This window comes from Arachis duranensis, chromosome 6 (assembly GCF_000817695.3).
Source record: "Arachis duranensis cultivar V14167 chromosome 6, aradu.V14167.gnm2.J7QH, whole genome shotgun sequence".
NCBI classification, from domain to species: Eukaryota; Viridiplantae; Streptophyta; class Magnoliopsida; order Fabales; family Fabaceae; genus Arachis; species Arachis duranensis.
In genome coordinates this window covers 3799996-3814927 of record NC_029777.3, presented here as the reverse complement: position 1 = coordinate 3814927, position 14932 = coordinate 3799996, and the positions used below count along the sequence as shown (strand labels likewise).

The 14932-nt window shown below is 37.8% G+C and overlaps 3 protein-coding genes across 4 annotated transcripts; 2 read left to right on the top strand and 1 right to left on the bottom strand.

Moving 5' to 3' along the window:
* The first annotated feature begins 314 nt into the window (after positions 1 to 314).
* Positions 315 to 3237, top strand: LOC107492036 (light-inducible protein CPRF2). Its single transcript, XM_016113003.3, has 6 exons — positions 315 to 718; positions 1471 to 1567; positions 1810 to 2029; positions 2149 to 2224; positions 2317 to 2442; positions 2614 to 3237. Exons 1-6 carry the CDS (start codon positions 335 to 337, stop codon positions 3010 to 3012), a joined length of 1302 nt encoding a protein of 433 aa, XP_015968489.1. The 5' UTR covers positions 315 to 334; the 3' UTR covers positions 3013 to 3237.
* A 1897-nt stretch (positions 3238 to 5134) lies between these two features.
* Positions 5135 to 6318, top strand: LOC107492037 (sec-independent protein translocase protein TATA, chloroplastic). Its single transcript, XM_016113004.3, has 2 exons — positions 5135 to 5604; positions 6111 to 6318. The coding sequence occupies exons 1-2, from the start codon at positions 5290 to 5292 to the stop codon at positions 6252 to 6254; spliced, it is 459 nt and encodes a 152-aa protein (XP_015968490.1). The 5' UTR covers positions 5135 to 5289; the 3' UTR covers positions 6255 to 6318.
* Positions 6319 to 6626: 308 nt separating this feature from the next.
* LOC110273322 (mediator of RNA polymerase II transcription subunit 14) lies at positions 6627 to 14298 on the bottom strand. 2 transcript variants are annotated; one of them, XM_021126231.2, is made up of 7 exons: positions 13740 to 14298; positions 12411 to 13487; positions 11780 to 11877; positions 10685 to 11691; positions 9578 to 10578; positions 8151 to 9205; positions 6627 to 7796 (listed from the first exon to the last, which is right to left on the bottom strand). In XM_021126231.2, the coding sequence occupies exons 1-7, from the start codon at positions 13950 to 13952 to the stop codon at positions 6995 to 6997; spliced, it is 5253 nt and encodes a 1750-aa protein (XP_020981890.1). In that variant the 5' UTR covers positions 13953 to 14298; the 3' UTR covers positions 6627 to 6994. The 2 variants fall into 2 exon arrangements, with proteins under 2 accessions (XP_020981890.1, XP_020981891.1); XM_021126232.2 differs by having other exon boundaries at positions 11780 to 11874.
* Positions 14299 to 14932: the final 634 nt, after the last annotated feature.

The window sequence follows — 14932 nt, the reverse complement described above, 5'->3', positions numbered from 1 at the left end:
TTAGCATGCTGCCTAGCTAGGGCACCCTAATAAAAATCTCAAAATATTTTTTATTTAATTATTTTTTAAAATTTAATTTTGATGTATATTATATACAATAATCTAATTGCATTTTTATTAAATGATCATTTACATAATATATATAAAATGCATTTTTTTTGATAACGTATTATAATTAGATTAGATACAAATATAAAATTAATTTACATTAATAAATTAAATTCTGCCTTTTATCCTTATCCATTAATTCTGCCTTTTATTAGTTACCCCATGATAAATTTGAATATTAAGCATATAAATATTAGAGAGAGAGAGAGAGAGAGTTAAGAATAAGATGGAAAGGGTGTTCTCAGTTGATGAAATATCGGAGCCATTTATTCTGCCGGCGGCGAAGAAGATGGATGAGTTGACGGTGAAGTCAACGATGAATCGCAGCGCTTCAGAGTGGGCGTTCCAACGGTTTCTGCAAGAAGCTTCTTCGGCAGTATCAGCAACAGTGGCGTCGCCGTGTTCTTCGTCGTCTTCTGTGGTTGAGATCAAACAGGACCTCTCCCAAAACATGGAAACCAAGCCTCTTCAAAACGGCACCACCGTTGCCGTTTTGCCCAATGCCACTGCTTCTTCTTCTTCTTCTTCTGTCGCCGTTGATTCAGAGGATTACCAAGCTATCCTTAAGACCAAGCTCAAGCTCGCTTGCGCCGCCGTTGCTTTGACCAGGGTAACATTCTCCTTTAATTTCTCTTCTCTCTCTTATCTTTCTCTTGATAAAAACTCCAACTTTTCAGGAACACAACTTGAATTTTTTTTTTAAATTTATTAGTGGTGTTTTTTACTGCATAAATGGATAATCAAATTCAAGAGTTCATCTATACGAGTGTAGGTAAAATTTCATGAGAATTTGTTAGGAGTTTACATTTTGACTTGAGAGTTTGATAACAATGGATAATGGTTTTTCTTTCGGCATAAATCATAAAGGATCCACTTTTTTTTTTAATGGAAGGAATTTTAGTAGAAAAAGCAAAAGGTGATTCTTATGTAGACAATAAACTATTTATGAAACCAAAAAGTTTTACTTAAAATGGGCAAACAAGTTGGCTCTTCATGGAAGAAAGAGGCATCTTTAGATGCACTGATGCAGCTGGTAGTAGCACTTGCATCTCCAAAAGTTAAAAGAAGAAAAAGTTTTAGATCAAGTTAGCCTTTTAATTTTCATTTGGACAAAATGAGATAATGTTCTTTTGACTATTAGGTATACAGAAAGCATAGTAATTAGATGATGATATTTTAAAAATTAAGGTTATGCATAAATGCATGGATGGATGAGTCTGTACCTACATGAGATTCTATTTTAGATTTATGTATGTCAATCCTAGTCTTTAGAGTTGCAGCCATTCCTCATTTGCATTTCATTTTTTCCCTTTGTGACGAATACAACCAGTATCTAATGTTTTCTTCTGCTCGTGGTAATAGGGATCTTTGGTAAAATCTCAAGTTCCTGCCTCATTTTCTGAATGTACATCACAGGCAACTAATCTTTCTCAAGTTGCATCTCATGCTACTTTAAAAGGTTTGAATTAGCACATCCATTTGGATTTGTTTATGATAGTTTATGCATGAATTAGAGCATCAACCTAAGGTAGTAGATTACATTTGTAAAGGAAACTATGAGTATGGTGAATGAACAGATCAAGGTTTACAGTTTTGTTTTTGCTAGAATGCTTAGAGATTGAGTGTTGTCTCTCTGTATACATGTAACATCTGCATCTACTGAAATAAAAAGTTATATATCTCCTTGTATTTTCTTTGTAGGATCTGGCCCTTCTGGAAATGATTCATCTAAAGTACAAAATAAAGATGCCAAAGTACCAGTTGGGATTCCTTCCTTATCTGGTGTGCAAAATAATCCTGCTGTTGCAATCAGATCAACCACAAGTGGATCATCTAAAGACCAGTCAGATGATGAGGAAGCTGAGGAAGAGATTAATATGACTGACAACATGGACCCTACTGATGCAAAACGAGTAAGGAGGTAAACATAGCTGTAGAATTCATATATTCTTTATTTAGTTTCCTTTATTGTAAGACATTAATTTTGTGAAATTCAAGGACACTGCTTGTTATTCAACAACTAATAATGTTGTCTTTCAGGATGCTTTCTAACAGAGAGTCTGCAAGACGCTCAAGACGAAGAAAGCAGGCTCATTTAACCGAGCTTGAGACACAGGTATGTAGGTTTCTTGTAGATCTGGCTTATGCTCTCTGTATTAGCCATTGCAAATTAGTATTCATATTTTCTGACCTAATATTCTCTCTTAGGTTTCTCAATTAAGAGGTGAAAATTCATCATTGTTAAAGCGTCTAACAGATATTAGCCACAAATACAATGATGCTGCTGTTGACAACAGAGTATTGAAAGCCGATGTTGAAACCTTAAGAGCAAAGGTAATGCCTTCCATGAGCATCAATTGAAATTATGAAGTCTAATGCTCATTCAAATTTGTTCACTTGGCCTGGTTTTTCTGACAAGCTGAGGATTGAGCCCAATCAGGGCCTTGTCCTTTTTGCCATCTACAATGGCGTTTATCATCTCTGCTTACACGCTCTCTTTTTCAGGTAAAGATGGCTGAAGAAACTGTCAAAAGAATTACTGGGTTGAATCCAATGTTTCCAGCCATGGCTGATTTATCATCAATCAGAATGTCATCATTTGATGGAAGCCCTTCTGAGACATCAACTGATGCAGCAGTTCCTGTTCAAGAAGACACGAATCGTCACTTCTTTCAACGCACTTCAAACAATCCTATGTCGAGCCATGATCATGGAGTCAACAATTGGTTGGCAGACGTATCTTCAGACGAAAATGTGCAGCATAACGCTACCGCATCGCCTGGTGGGAACAAGATGGACCGAACATCTTCCTTGCCAAGGGTGGCTAGCTTGGAACATCTTCAGAAGCGAATCCGTAGCAATACGGCTTCATCTGCTCCTGTTTCTAATGGAAAGCACCAATAAAAATAGCGATGTTAAACAATCCCCTTAACCGCGAAATCATTAATAAATATTATTTTCACTATCTATAAGCAAAGTTCGATTCTTGACACCATTTTACTTTGTAAATGAATTTGACGTTTCTTAGGATGATTGGGCATATGATGCTTTCAGTTTGGAGTACAAATGCACGCTTGTAGAGTTAGCTTCTTCACTTCAGAAATGCAGAATTGTATATCTGTTACTTCATATGTCTGTAGTTCTTGTTAGTTTCTGTGACTGCATCAATGCAACCATGCATAATATTCCCTCTACTTGAGGCAGAAGTAATACTGATACAAAGAAGTACCTGAGGATTAGAAGAATGAGCTATGATGTGAAGCTCAACAAATTAAGATAACAAGATCAGAATATTTAGCAAGGAAGAACAATGACTCGAAGTGGCTACAGTTTGTTTTACTCTTAGATTGGGTGCAAATAGAGATAACTACAAGATTGGATAATGACTTACAATAAAATTAAGAGGAATGTTAAAAAACATCAGAATTTATTATTTTTTTATTATTAGTTAAATATTATTTAAAAATATGGATAAAATATGTTGTTAGATTATTAGATTAAAGGAATTGAGTTGATGGTTACATAATAACAAAAAAAATAAATTATAATAAATTCTGATGACTCTTAGTATTTTTCTAAAATTAATTACTAAAAATGCAAAAGTAACAATTAAGGTTTTGTTATTTTTTGTGTTCATGGACATTAAGTTTTTACTCGTCATGACTCTTGACAGTATTGGTAGCGTTTGTTTTCGAAGACAGGACACAGAGACATGAACAGCACATCTTTAAAAAGTGTTTGGAAGTAGAGATATGGACACTGAACATATTGTCTCTTGTCTACGGTATCCTCCAACCCGATAGGTCAAGGACTAATCCGTCGCGAATCGGAGCTCAATGCCCAATGGATTGCTGCATGCACAAGGCGGAATTCAAACCCCCAACACTTGCTTAAGCGGATAAGGCGGAATTCAAACCTCCAACACTTGCTTAAGCGAATGAGTGAGCTGACCACTCGACCAACCCAAATTACCAAGTTGGTTTGTTCCGTTCTATCTGTAAAAACAAACGCTATGATCCCAAAACGCAAGCCCGTTACCTAAAAAATATGCCCCTTTCGTATGATCTGAAAAAGTCTTTTTTTTTTAAATGCATTTCCACTAAATAAAATTGGAAGCTCCAAAACTGGTCTTTCATGCACTAAAATAGTATCTAAAATTTCAATTACACTAATAAATTTTTTAAATTTATATTGGTGCAATTAAGATATTGAAAACTATTATTTCAATAACCACATAATCTGATTTAACTAAAAAACTAGACAAGATAAGTTAGGAGTTTTGACTTTTGACAATGTTATTAGAACCAAATCGAACCAGGTTGGCAAACATGCAATCTTTTTTCTTTGTCGCTGTGCCATCTTACTTCTTAATAATATATGTGATAAAAATTAAATATATAATAAATTAGGAATAAATTTTTATTTTTTTAAATTTTTTTAAATATAAATTGACATGAATACTAAACTAGTAAAACATATAATATAGTAATATACAAACATATTAATATATTGATATTGATAAATTAAAATATTTTATATTAATGACTAATTTATTATTTATTTTTTACTATAAATTATATCTAAAAATTGATATTTAATTATTATTAATATATTTTTTGAAAATGCATTTAATTTTTTATTTTATTTTATTTTATTTTTATAATTTTATATTTTTATTTAATTATGACTGAATCAATTGGATAGATCAATGACTCATCAGTTAAACTAGTAATCTAATTGTATGAATGGGTCAATAACTATAAATTTTGCTAATGTAAATTATGTTTGTAAAATTTAAAAATTAAATAAAAATAATTGAAATTTAAAAAACTAAATTAAAATTTGCAAGTAAATACTAAATACAATGATCAAATTGAATATTAGCTTAGTCACCAAAAAAAAAATTGAATATTAGCTCAACATGGTTAAAGTTAGGTAGATATACTATACACGTGAGGAACAAATGATTTTCTTATTGTTAGTTGTGTTATCTAGGAAAGGACCCGCTGGTCAAATGATGCTGTCTTCATTTTAATTTTGAGAGACAGAGTCGTGTTAGGTTACTCCTACGCCCATTCCCATTTCTCATAAAAATAAAAATAATAATAAAAGAAAAAAGAAAATATCTTAGCAGAAACCAGAGACAGAGACAGAGCCACCAACCAAAACAAGAAGAAGAAGATGGAGATGACGAGTATGAGTATGAGGGCCGCAATCCCCTTAAGGTCCACACCCTCCATTAATGTTGCTCCTCCTTTCTCCGCTTCCACTTCGTCCTTCTGTTCCGCCAACGTTGCACTCTTCATGAGAGCTTCTTTATCTCTCACTGCTCCAACCACCATCAGAAAGAAGAAGGGTCTCACCTGCAACGCCCTCTTTGGCCTCGGCGTCCCCGAGCTCGTTGTTATTGCCGGTGTCGCCGCCCTGGTCTTCGGCCCCAAGAAGCTCCCCGAGGTTGGTCGCAGCATCGGCAAAACTGTTAAGAGCTTCCAACAGGTTCATCCTCTTTCCTCTCTGTCTCTCTCTTGTTCATCGATTCAATAGAGTTTAATTCAATTGTACCTTTTTGGAAGTTGGATTCTGATAAAGTTCGTATCTTTGGTCGTTTCTCACGGGATCTGTGTTCCTTTCTGATGTGAGCTTATTAATATGCCTTGAAGTTAGGGTTTTGGGTTTTCATATTGATGTGTCCTGATCTAAACTAAACAAATGTTAAATGTGATGATTTACTCAATTGAATGATTTGACTTGTTCCGCAATATGTTGATACAACTCAATTGAGAGCATACAAAACACTTAACCCTAAATCTATCAAACATTATACAAGGGCCTTCAAAGAACTGATCCCATAGTAGTTGACATCTTCATATGGCTATGGATAAACTCATACTGATTATGCATTGTTTGAGATTGCCCCATGTTATCATTTGTTAACTGTTAAACATTTTTCTTCATTGCATACAAGATTGTTTATTTATTCTGTTTTTTGTTAATCTTTGTAGGCAGCAAAGGAGTTTGAGTCAGAGATTAAGAAGGATCCTGAGTCCCCAGGAGAGGGTCCATCAGAGGAAAAGCCTGTTGCTCTGAGTGAACAGGAGGAGAAGAAGCAAGGCATGGAGGTGTCTAGTTCTAAGGATAGTGTGTGAACCGAGTAGTGTGTATCAACATATTATGATTAAGTAATGCACCAAATTTTCACCATGGCATCAATTGTGCGTTTTGGGAACACCATTCTTATCTTATTGAGACCAAGTCTTCGTTCTTCATTTTTCACCTCGCATGATGGAAAAGAACTTTAAAAAGGATAATATTAGCAAGTAGATGTAGAGTTTGGTGGGTTGATTTATTTAAGAAACCAATAATCTTGCCCCCCGTTTGCTTCTAATATTATCACTCACCATGGTAAAAAATGGGATGCAAAGAAGCCCACCTATTTTCTTCGCACAAAATTATCATTCAAATTCTAAAAGACCAAAAGCGTCACATGAGGTGATGAAAAAAAAAGTAAGAAAACTAAGTTTGGTTTACTAATCTATTCATTTGATATTGTCATCTGTACAAGAAAGAAAATCCACCACCCAAAAGCTTATACCATGACTACACTATCACCAAAAGATATTGTACAACCTAATTCCAATCTTAAATGTTCTGAAGAAAACTTCAAATACTGATATTATGAACCTCTGTTAGTTATCTAGTATTGGCGCCCGGAAAACGTCATTCTTCCATAAAAAATCGGCTGTTATTATCACCTGTGCCCTTTTTCTCCATTACAGCAAAACCTCATTTCCAAAGGAAACTGCACAACCTATAACTTAACCCATGCAGTATTGACAACACTACCCCGAAACTATATGTATAAACACTGCTGCTAGCAGCAAAACAATCATGTTGCTCCAAAGTTGGCTGGAACCCCACTACCATCTTTTAGCCCTTGAAGGCACATGTGCAGATTCCTTTGCACACTGTCTGCAACCAATTTTAGCCTACCTTGACTTGCATCGGCTGGTGAGCTCCCACTGACCTCCACAGTTCGTGCCACCCTCTGTTTACACTTATCCCAATCGTCGACACGCAACCAACAGGCCCTACCTCCATGGCTACCTTCCATACCAAGAAAGGATACACTGGGACTTTCGCCGAAAGAATATCTCAACCTTACTGAAACACAGTACGGTAACCAAGCAGCACCGCCGGCAGCATTGACATGAGGGATGTGAGCAGAATCAAGAACAACAGTCAGTGCAAAATCAACAGAATTATGATTCCGGTCATAATGGATGTTGCTTCTGAAAGCAGATGAGCTCTCAGAGTTGTCATCTGTGGTCAACCCTGCGTGATTTTCAAGACATAATTCAATTCGTGGTTTTTGAGCTGAAACCATGTCCCCAATTTGTGCCTGGGATAATCCCTTTTTCCAAGCTATTAATTTCAAGAATTCTCTAAGAACTGAGACAGGTAAGGTGAGCATAGTTATGAATGATGCAACACGAGAAGCATCATAGGGCTCTGATGCAACCCGACGACTGAAGTAGTCACATATTTCACTTATTTCTGTTTGACTTAACTCTTCTTGTGCAGGATTTGAGTTTTGCTGCTGTTGCTGCTGTTGGTGATGAAAGCGTTTCACACTTAACACCTGAAGAAGCAGCTGAACTCTGTGGACACTGACAGCAAACACATAGCCCCTGCATATGAATGAACACAGATGCCATTTAGTGAACCCAATATGAATAGCAAGAATGAAACCAAAATATATAAATTTTTCTTTTTGGAATTTAAGCACAATTTGTCATATATTCACCAAATGATTTTGGTTCCTCTAGTTCCAATTGCAAATTATCCCAGTCGTTGAACATAAGAAATTAATAGGTGTACTGTATGAATATATGTTAGTAGGACTATGACCACAAACCCCATTTAGACACAGTAAACATGATTCTTGTAATAAAGTTTTGAGCGATACACATGTGAGTAAAACTACAGCAGAAAATGTAGCACATAAATGAGTGAGATAATATGGTAAGGCAAAAATTACTTACCCCACAAAAAAACGCAATGCAGGCTGCTCTGGGTCCAAGTTCAGAAGTGCACCTTCATTTTCCTTCAAAATGGATCCTAGAATCTCTTTCAAAAGATCTGGCAACTGGGCAAATAACCATAGTACTCCAAGATACTTAAGAATACCTCTGAGAACCTTCTTAAGTGCAACAAGAGGAACCCAGCCACCCCCATATCCTCCATCATCACCAAGGCCAATAATGGCTGTGTTCAGCTCGCCTCTAACGTGGGCAGGGACAATTGCTCCAGGTGGCCTACGTAAAGAGACAGCAGAGTTCATCAAAGCTAAATTTGAAGGCCCTGCCAATGCATTTCCCACACGATTTAAACCAGCTGCTGGATTTCCTGTCCTAGACATTGCAGCAGAAGCTGGCAAGTTTATTCTACTTCCATTTGCACCCATTAACTGGGAACTTGAACTAGGATTTGGATTATTTGAATTTGCCAGTCCGCCTGCCTGTTGCGCAGTGAAATTAGGATCTAATCCATTCAGCTCCTGGGCAACATGTTCCATGATGAAAGGGCGAAACTGGGGGCATGGTAATGACCCTCCAGAAAGACGACCCTCTTTAGGCGGTGTTGCAGGCTGCAACCACACCTGATCACCGGCAAAGCAACGCATGTCAACAGCAAACTGTTTCCTGTACATGATTCGTATCCAATACGGACCGCGGAGCACAACAGAGACGTCGATAGGTAAAAGTGAACTTGGAACAATGCCCGGCCCACCTCGCCCAGCTGCAGCTAACATGGATAGGGTTTGATTGGTAAGACCACCAGGAGCAGACATGGCAGTGTTTCCCCCAGGACCAGAGGTAGGCTGGCCAACGTTTGAAGTTGAGCTACCAAGAAGTCCTTGTGGTTGTATATAACCAGTTTGTTTAGGAATGGAAGATAGAGCAGCTGCAACCCCCGGAACAGGACCAGCTCGAGCTGGCCTGGTTGCAGCAGCCAGAGCATGCAAGGGACCCGCGGTCAGCCGAATGCAATCCAAAAGCGATGAAACTTCAGCTCCATTTATGAAATCTTCCAGAAACTGTACAAAGTAAAAGCATAAAAAGAACATTCTGATAAAATGATATTGTTGTATCTACAAAAAAAAATCATTTTCACATGTTTCTGAAACCAGTTACTTCATGTAAGTAACTGGTTTTTTATCACCACTAAAATAGCAGAAAACAGATGCCATTTAAGCATTGCAAGTTAAAGGAAAGGAAACTTATAAATAAATTAATTTCAAGTATTTTCTAGTTCATACTGCAAAAATCAGCCAACAAAGCACAAGAAAGATGCCCCACAATAATGTCACTCAATAAGTAGCATAAATAATCAGAGTATGTAAGAAATCGACCAGCTGTAGTCAAAGGAAAGAAACAAACAAAAATCAGTTCACGAAAAACAAACCTACCTTAGTATGGGGCCAAAGTTGGTCTGGAGATACATGCATTGTGCAACCCTCTTTACCAGATTCCCACTCAACAACAAAACGAGCAAGGACAGCTGAACCAAAGCTAAACCACAAGCTCATCAGTCCAACTGCCTCAATCTTGAATGCTTTTCTCATATGTTCTGTAACTTTCTCCGCAGTGTCTGAAGCAAACTTTGTACCCGATACTTTGGCATCAGAACTTGTCTCTTCTGACTTCTCATCAGCTCTTACCCCAAGCAATTGCCGCATGCCAAGGGCAAAAGTTCTTGCATTAGCAAGCCTTTGTATATCAGCCACTAGTTTCTTTATACTATCTACCTCAACTGACTGATAGCTCAAAACAACACCATCTGGATCATAATGTATGTGTGAATCAATGTCAGCCGTATTGGCGATTCGAACACCTGAGCCCCATGGTGTAGCACAGCTCCCTTTCTGAAGCTCCCATAAATCCCTGAAGTGCTGATCATTTATTTTAACATCCCAATGCATGCAACCAGGTCTGCCAAGTCGCAAGCATATATGTTGCCATGAATCACCTCTGGCAAATGGAAGTCGGAACCAAATGTTAGAGGATGCACTTCTTAAACCCACTTCTTCGACGTATGAGATATCTAATGAATCCATTTGGCTCGTCAGCCTAGCATGCTTAATGCAAAGTGAACAGTGCCGGACCACATGAAGCAGGGCTGCTATATAAATGCTAGATGGGGCATTCCCTTTATTTGCTTCTGCAATCAAATTTCCATAGCTGTATCCTTCAGCCCTAGATATCATTTCAGTAGGTACAACCCCTTGTGGCAAAGGCAGTTGAGAGCCAGATGAATCCAAAATCTTTCTCCTCTTGCAAATTGCTGAGTTGTTTTCAAGACCCTGAAGAGATGGAATCAAATTCAACATATCTGAAGCTGTTCTCTTCCGAGATCTTTTATCGTGTTTGGGTATAACATCTTCATTGCCTGTGGATTCCATTACCTGGGCTGCAAATAGTCATTTCGGCAGTGATGTGTGTTTTTAGGTAATATATATAACAGCATGCAAATACATTATATGATAAAGTTGAAGAGAAGAAAGAAAGTATCTTACATACGGGAGTTGAAGCACATGAATTGGCTCCAGCAGCCTTGAGTGATTCAGCTTGAGGTCCATTAGGTTTGGAATTAGGTACAGATATGCGAGAACTAGTTGGAAGAGGAGGAGATAATAGTCGAGATGACCGACTTCCACCTAAACCATCATTAGAGGAATCACTCAGTACTCTAAGTTGATCTTCATCCATAGCAGTTGAGGACACAATGTCAACTGAATGCGGAGATTTAAGAGAAGCCAGATCCTGTTCAGACTTTGAAACAAATAACCTTTTCCCAGCTGCGCTCCTTCCTTGTCCTGTGGAAATTGATCCAACAGAATTGGATTGAACTGGGCCCTTCACACTGCCTGATGAGAACATGGAATCACTATAGTGGTTTGTAACACCTGAAGGTTTTGTTACATTGTTAACCTGAGATATTTGCATGCCTCCTTCCCACTTTGGAGATGGGGTCCCAGCTTTTAGACTATGGAGATTCATTGGGACAGAACCATAATGTGAAGGTAGGGATCCATGATTTTGAACAGAGAATGGAGATGCAGAAGAACCTTTCTCGAGTCCAAACACTTCATCAACAAGTGATGAAAAACCTGAAGGATGACCTTTTGCATTCTGTATGGAACTCTCAAGTCGAATATCAGAAAGAAACTCACGTACAGATTCTTGACTTGGACAAGCAGCATTGGGCAAAAGAGAGTGTAATTTTCCCCAGTCAACCAGACTTAAATTCATTTCATCTTTAAGTGCCTGCAGCTGTCCTATATCAATTCTTTTGACCCGCAGCACCTGATTAAGGACACCAAATAAAGTATCTTTTCCAGAAGAATCTGGCTGAGTCTCTAACAGCTTAAACGATGCAAACAAGTGCAATAAACTTTTGCTTCTCAAGCTTACAAATACATCAGCTGCAGTCATAGATCCCTGATTCAAAGCTTCTTCACATTCTAACAATGCTGAATAAGCAACTATGTTTTGCGATGATTGAAGAAGGAAACGGCCATTTCTGAATAATATAACAGGGACATAAATTTGAGAAACAAAACTCAAATGCCTAAGATATTAGGAAAAAGCATCTTAAAAAAGTAAGGTACCTGATATTAACTCCAAGAGTAAAAAAACATGAGGCATAGGCACGCACACGCAACACCTCATACCCTTCAGATTCCTTGCTGAAGCCTTTATCATCCTTCTACAGAGAAAAGCAGCTTCATCTTTTAAAATTTAATGAATGGTTGAATGGGAAAGTGGTAGGATATAATATTACAAGATTTGTAAAAGGGTATCACAAATTCAGCCACAAATTGTATCATAGCTTGCAAAATTTAAAGGTCAACTGTGTTTACTGGAAGATCAACTACATGTCAAAAGTGTTCAGCAGCAAAGTATTTACCAAGCAGCGGAAATTCCACACACACACACACACATACATACATACATACATACATAACAGACAGAAGATATCAGAATCTAGCTACAGATAGTCCATGCAAGAATGATGAGAAGTACCTATGGTGGCAAAATACGAAAATAGTCAAATATCTGTAATTCACGATATCGATATAGTTCTCAAAAGTTACAAGAATGTTAACAAAGGAAAACCCCAAATTGGGGTGATACCAAACAAGAAGCATGAAACCACAAATGCCAAAACCCAAAAGAAACAAAAAAAAATTGCCTGATGAAATTGATACTCCAAATGTTCCCTAATAAATGTACACTAACCTGTTTACATTCAACATCAGGTCCACCCAAGTGAGACTGGAGTACAACATCATCTGCTGCTCGACAGACGTGGTTATTTTTTCCCAGTTCTCTTTTAATTTCCAGTAGACGAGTATACCGGTTGCAGCTAATAGCTCTTAACAGCAACCTCTCAACATCAATACAACTCTGGTCCAAGAAAAACTCTGCCTCCTTGCCTGTTAGTGGATCTATGACAAAATTGCTGTGTATGCACTTTATCTGAAGATCTGGCCCAGCTTCAATTTTTATGAATGGGCATGCACCTGAGTCAGACATGCCAGCATTTTTATCGAACTCCAGCCAGTATATGATTTTTAAACCAGGAGTTCGAGGACCGGATGAATCAGATTCCCCGTCAGGGTTCTGCATGGAACTGGAACCTGCCGCATGACCCATTCCACCATCGGATATGAGCTCAAATCGAATTGCATCTTTCCATCTTCCTTGTCGAAGAGCTTGCACTTGCCTGATGACAGTATCCATAACAAGTGAAACACATAGATCGTGAAGAACCGAGTACAATATTGAAAATGGATTTTCTGCTGCCGCCATTCGTCTCTCTAGATCATCCCCAAGAACATGGCGCCGCATTAATTCCAGTTTGATAGGTTTATTCTTCTCACCAACAAGCAGCTCCAAATGTAATATCCTCCACATGGACAAGTGTCCCCTGTAACCAAGAGTCACTAAAACCTTAAACTCTCCATCCACCTTAATCAATGCCGTACCATCCGAAACTTTTATCTCAGAAATTTCCTTCGGAAGAGAAACTTCTAGCAATTTCGACCGCACAAGCGCGTCCAGCTTCTTCAAAGCAGGCTTTTGCTGTTCTTCATTCAAGGTATACTGAGTACCAACATCCTCTATACATTTAGGCAACCGCTGGTAACTCCCCGTTAAGAGAATGTCAATGGCAGAGGGCACATCATAAACAGGAGCACGGGCTTGCTGAAGCCCCTCGTGCATAAAAAACAAAGAATCCGCAGCTTGAGTAAAACACATATCATGATTTGAAACAGTCGAAGCCAGCTGCTGGCAGTGCTTTATCAAAGGAACCTACAAAGCAAAAAAAACCTATAAGCACATCCCATCCAACAAAGAAAGAAAGAAAAAACTTCCTTTCCCTGATTTATGACAGCTTTTAGTTTTCAGCTCAACCAGTGCCCAAACCACCCCTTAATTCTATTCATTATCAATTATGTATCTCCCAAATACACAAAGTTTTGGAATTCGTAGAGACCAATGGATTGAATGAAGAGTAGTGCTATGCAAGAAAAAAGAGCAAGATTTGATTTTTGGCGGGGTAACCTGTTGGCACCACTTGGAGAGCACATTGAGGCGGATCATGCGCTGCTGGGTCTTGCTGAGGAACTTGAGGATACTGATCTTCTTGTCTGTATCGGACAATTCGGTGGACCTGCATTTCTCAACCAGTTCTTTCAGGTTGCTGTATGAATCTTGGGCAGCTCGGGAAACCAGGGTCGACAGCTCCACCGTCTGTTGCCCTAACTCCGCAGCCATGTCTGTCTCTCAATCCTCAGAAATTAGGGTTCTCTTTTCCGATCTGTGTTCCGTTCTATACCGTTCGTTGCAGCGGCATTAAATAGCTTCGGAAGCTAGGGTTTTATGTTAGGTTGGCCGCAAATTTCCCCAATTTTGTTCCAATTAGAGCGAGCAAGGAAGCAAGAAGCAGGTATGAGTAGGAAGCAGAATAGGGCTTTCCCTCTCTCTCTCTCTCTATCTTGGTATATGGTTTCGTTGGAATCCCGTAATAACAAGGAACAAATGCGAGAGCAGCCAGCCCCTTTCACTTACACACTCTTCATCCCTTTTAAGTCATTGCCTTTAAGGGTGTGCTATGCCTATGTTTTTGTTTTGTTTTGTTTTTTTTTGGTTTTTTTTAATGCTTATTTATATACGTGCCTTTTGCCTTCAGCCCTTGACTCAATGCCAAATTTTCAGACTCTCCTTCTTCCTTTACTCAGCGCTTTTCTTCTTTTTTAGGTTTTAGAGCTTTCATTATATGACCTACAAATTTACAATTACCTCTCTGAGAAGGATGTATTGCGACTTTTTGAAAATAATTACATTTCGGTCCTAAAATAATTTTATGTAAATTATTGGAGAGTGCAATAGATTTTACATTTACATGTAATCATAAAATTCTATCATGGTTTACTTAAAAATTAGAATGCATTATAGACAACTTGCAATTTGTAATAGACTAATAACATAAAAAAAATTATCCCAAAAGATAAAAATACGCCGCCTTGCTACGAATTTATGAAAAAAAAGTATAATCCGTGACTAGATGCAGCAATTTATAAACGTGATTGTGATGTATATTATCATGATTGACATAATTATGATTTAGAGTGGTCAAATATAATGTCGGGTGTCATTAAATCAATAAAAGAAATTATAAAAAATATATTTAACAAATTTTTAATAATAAAAATAAATAATACATAAAAAACAAGTTAAAAATTTATGCACCAAAT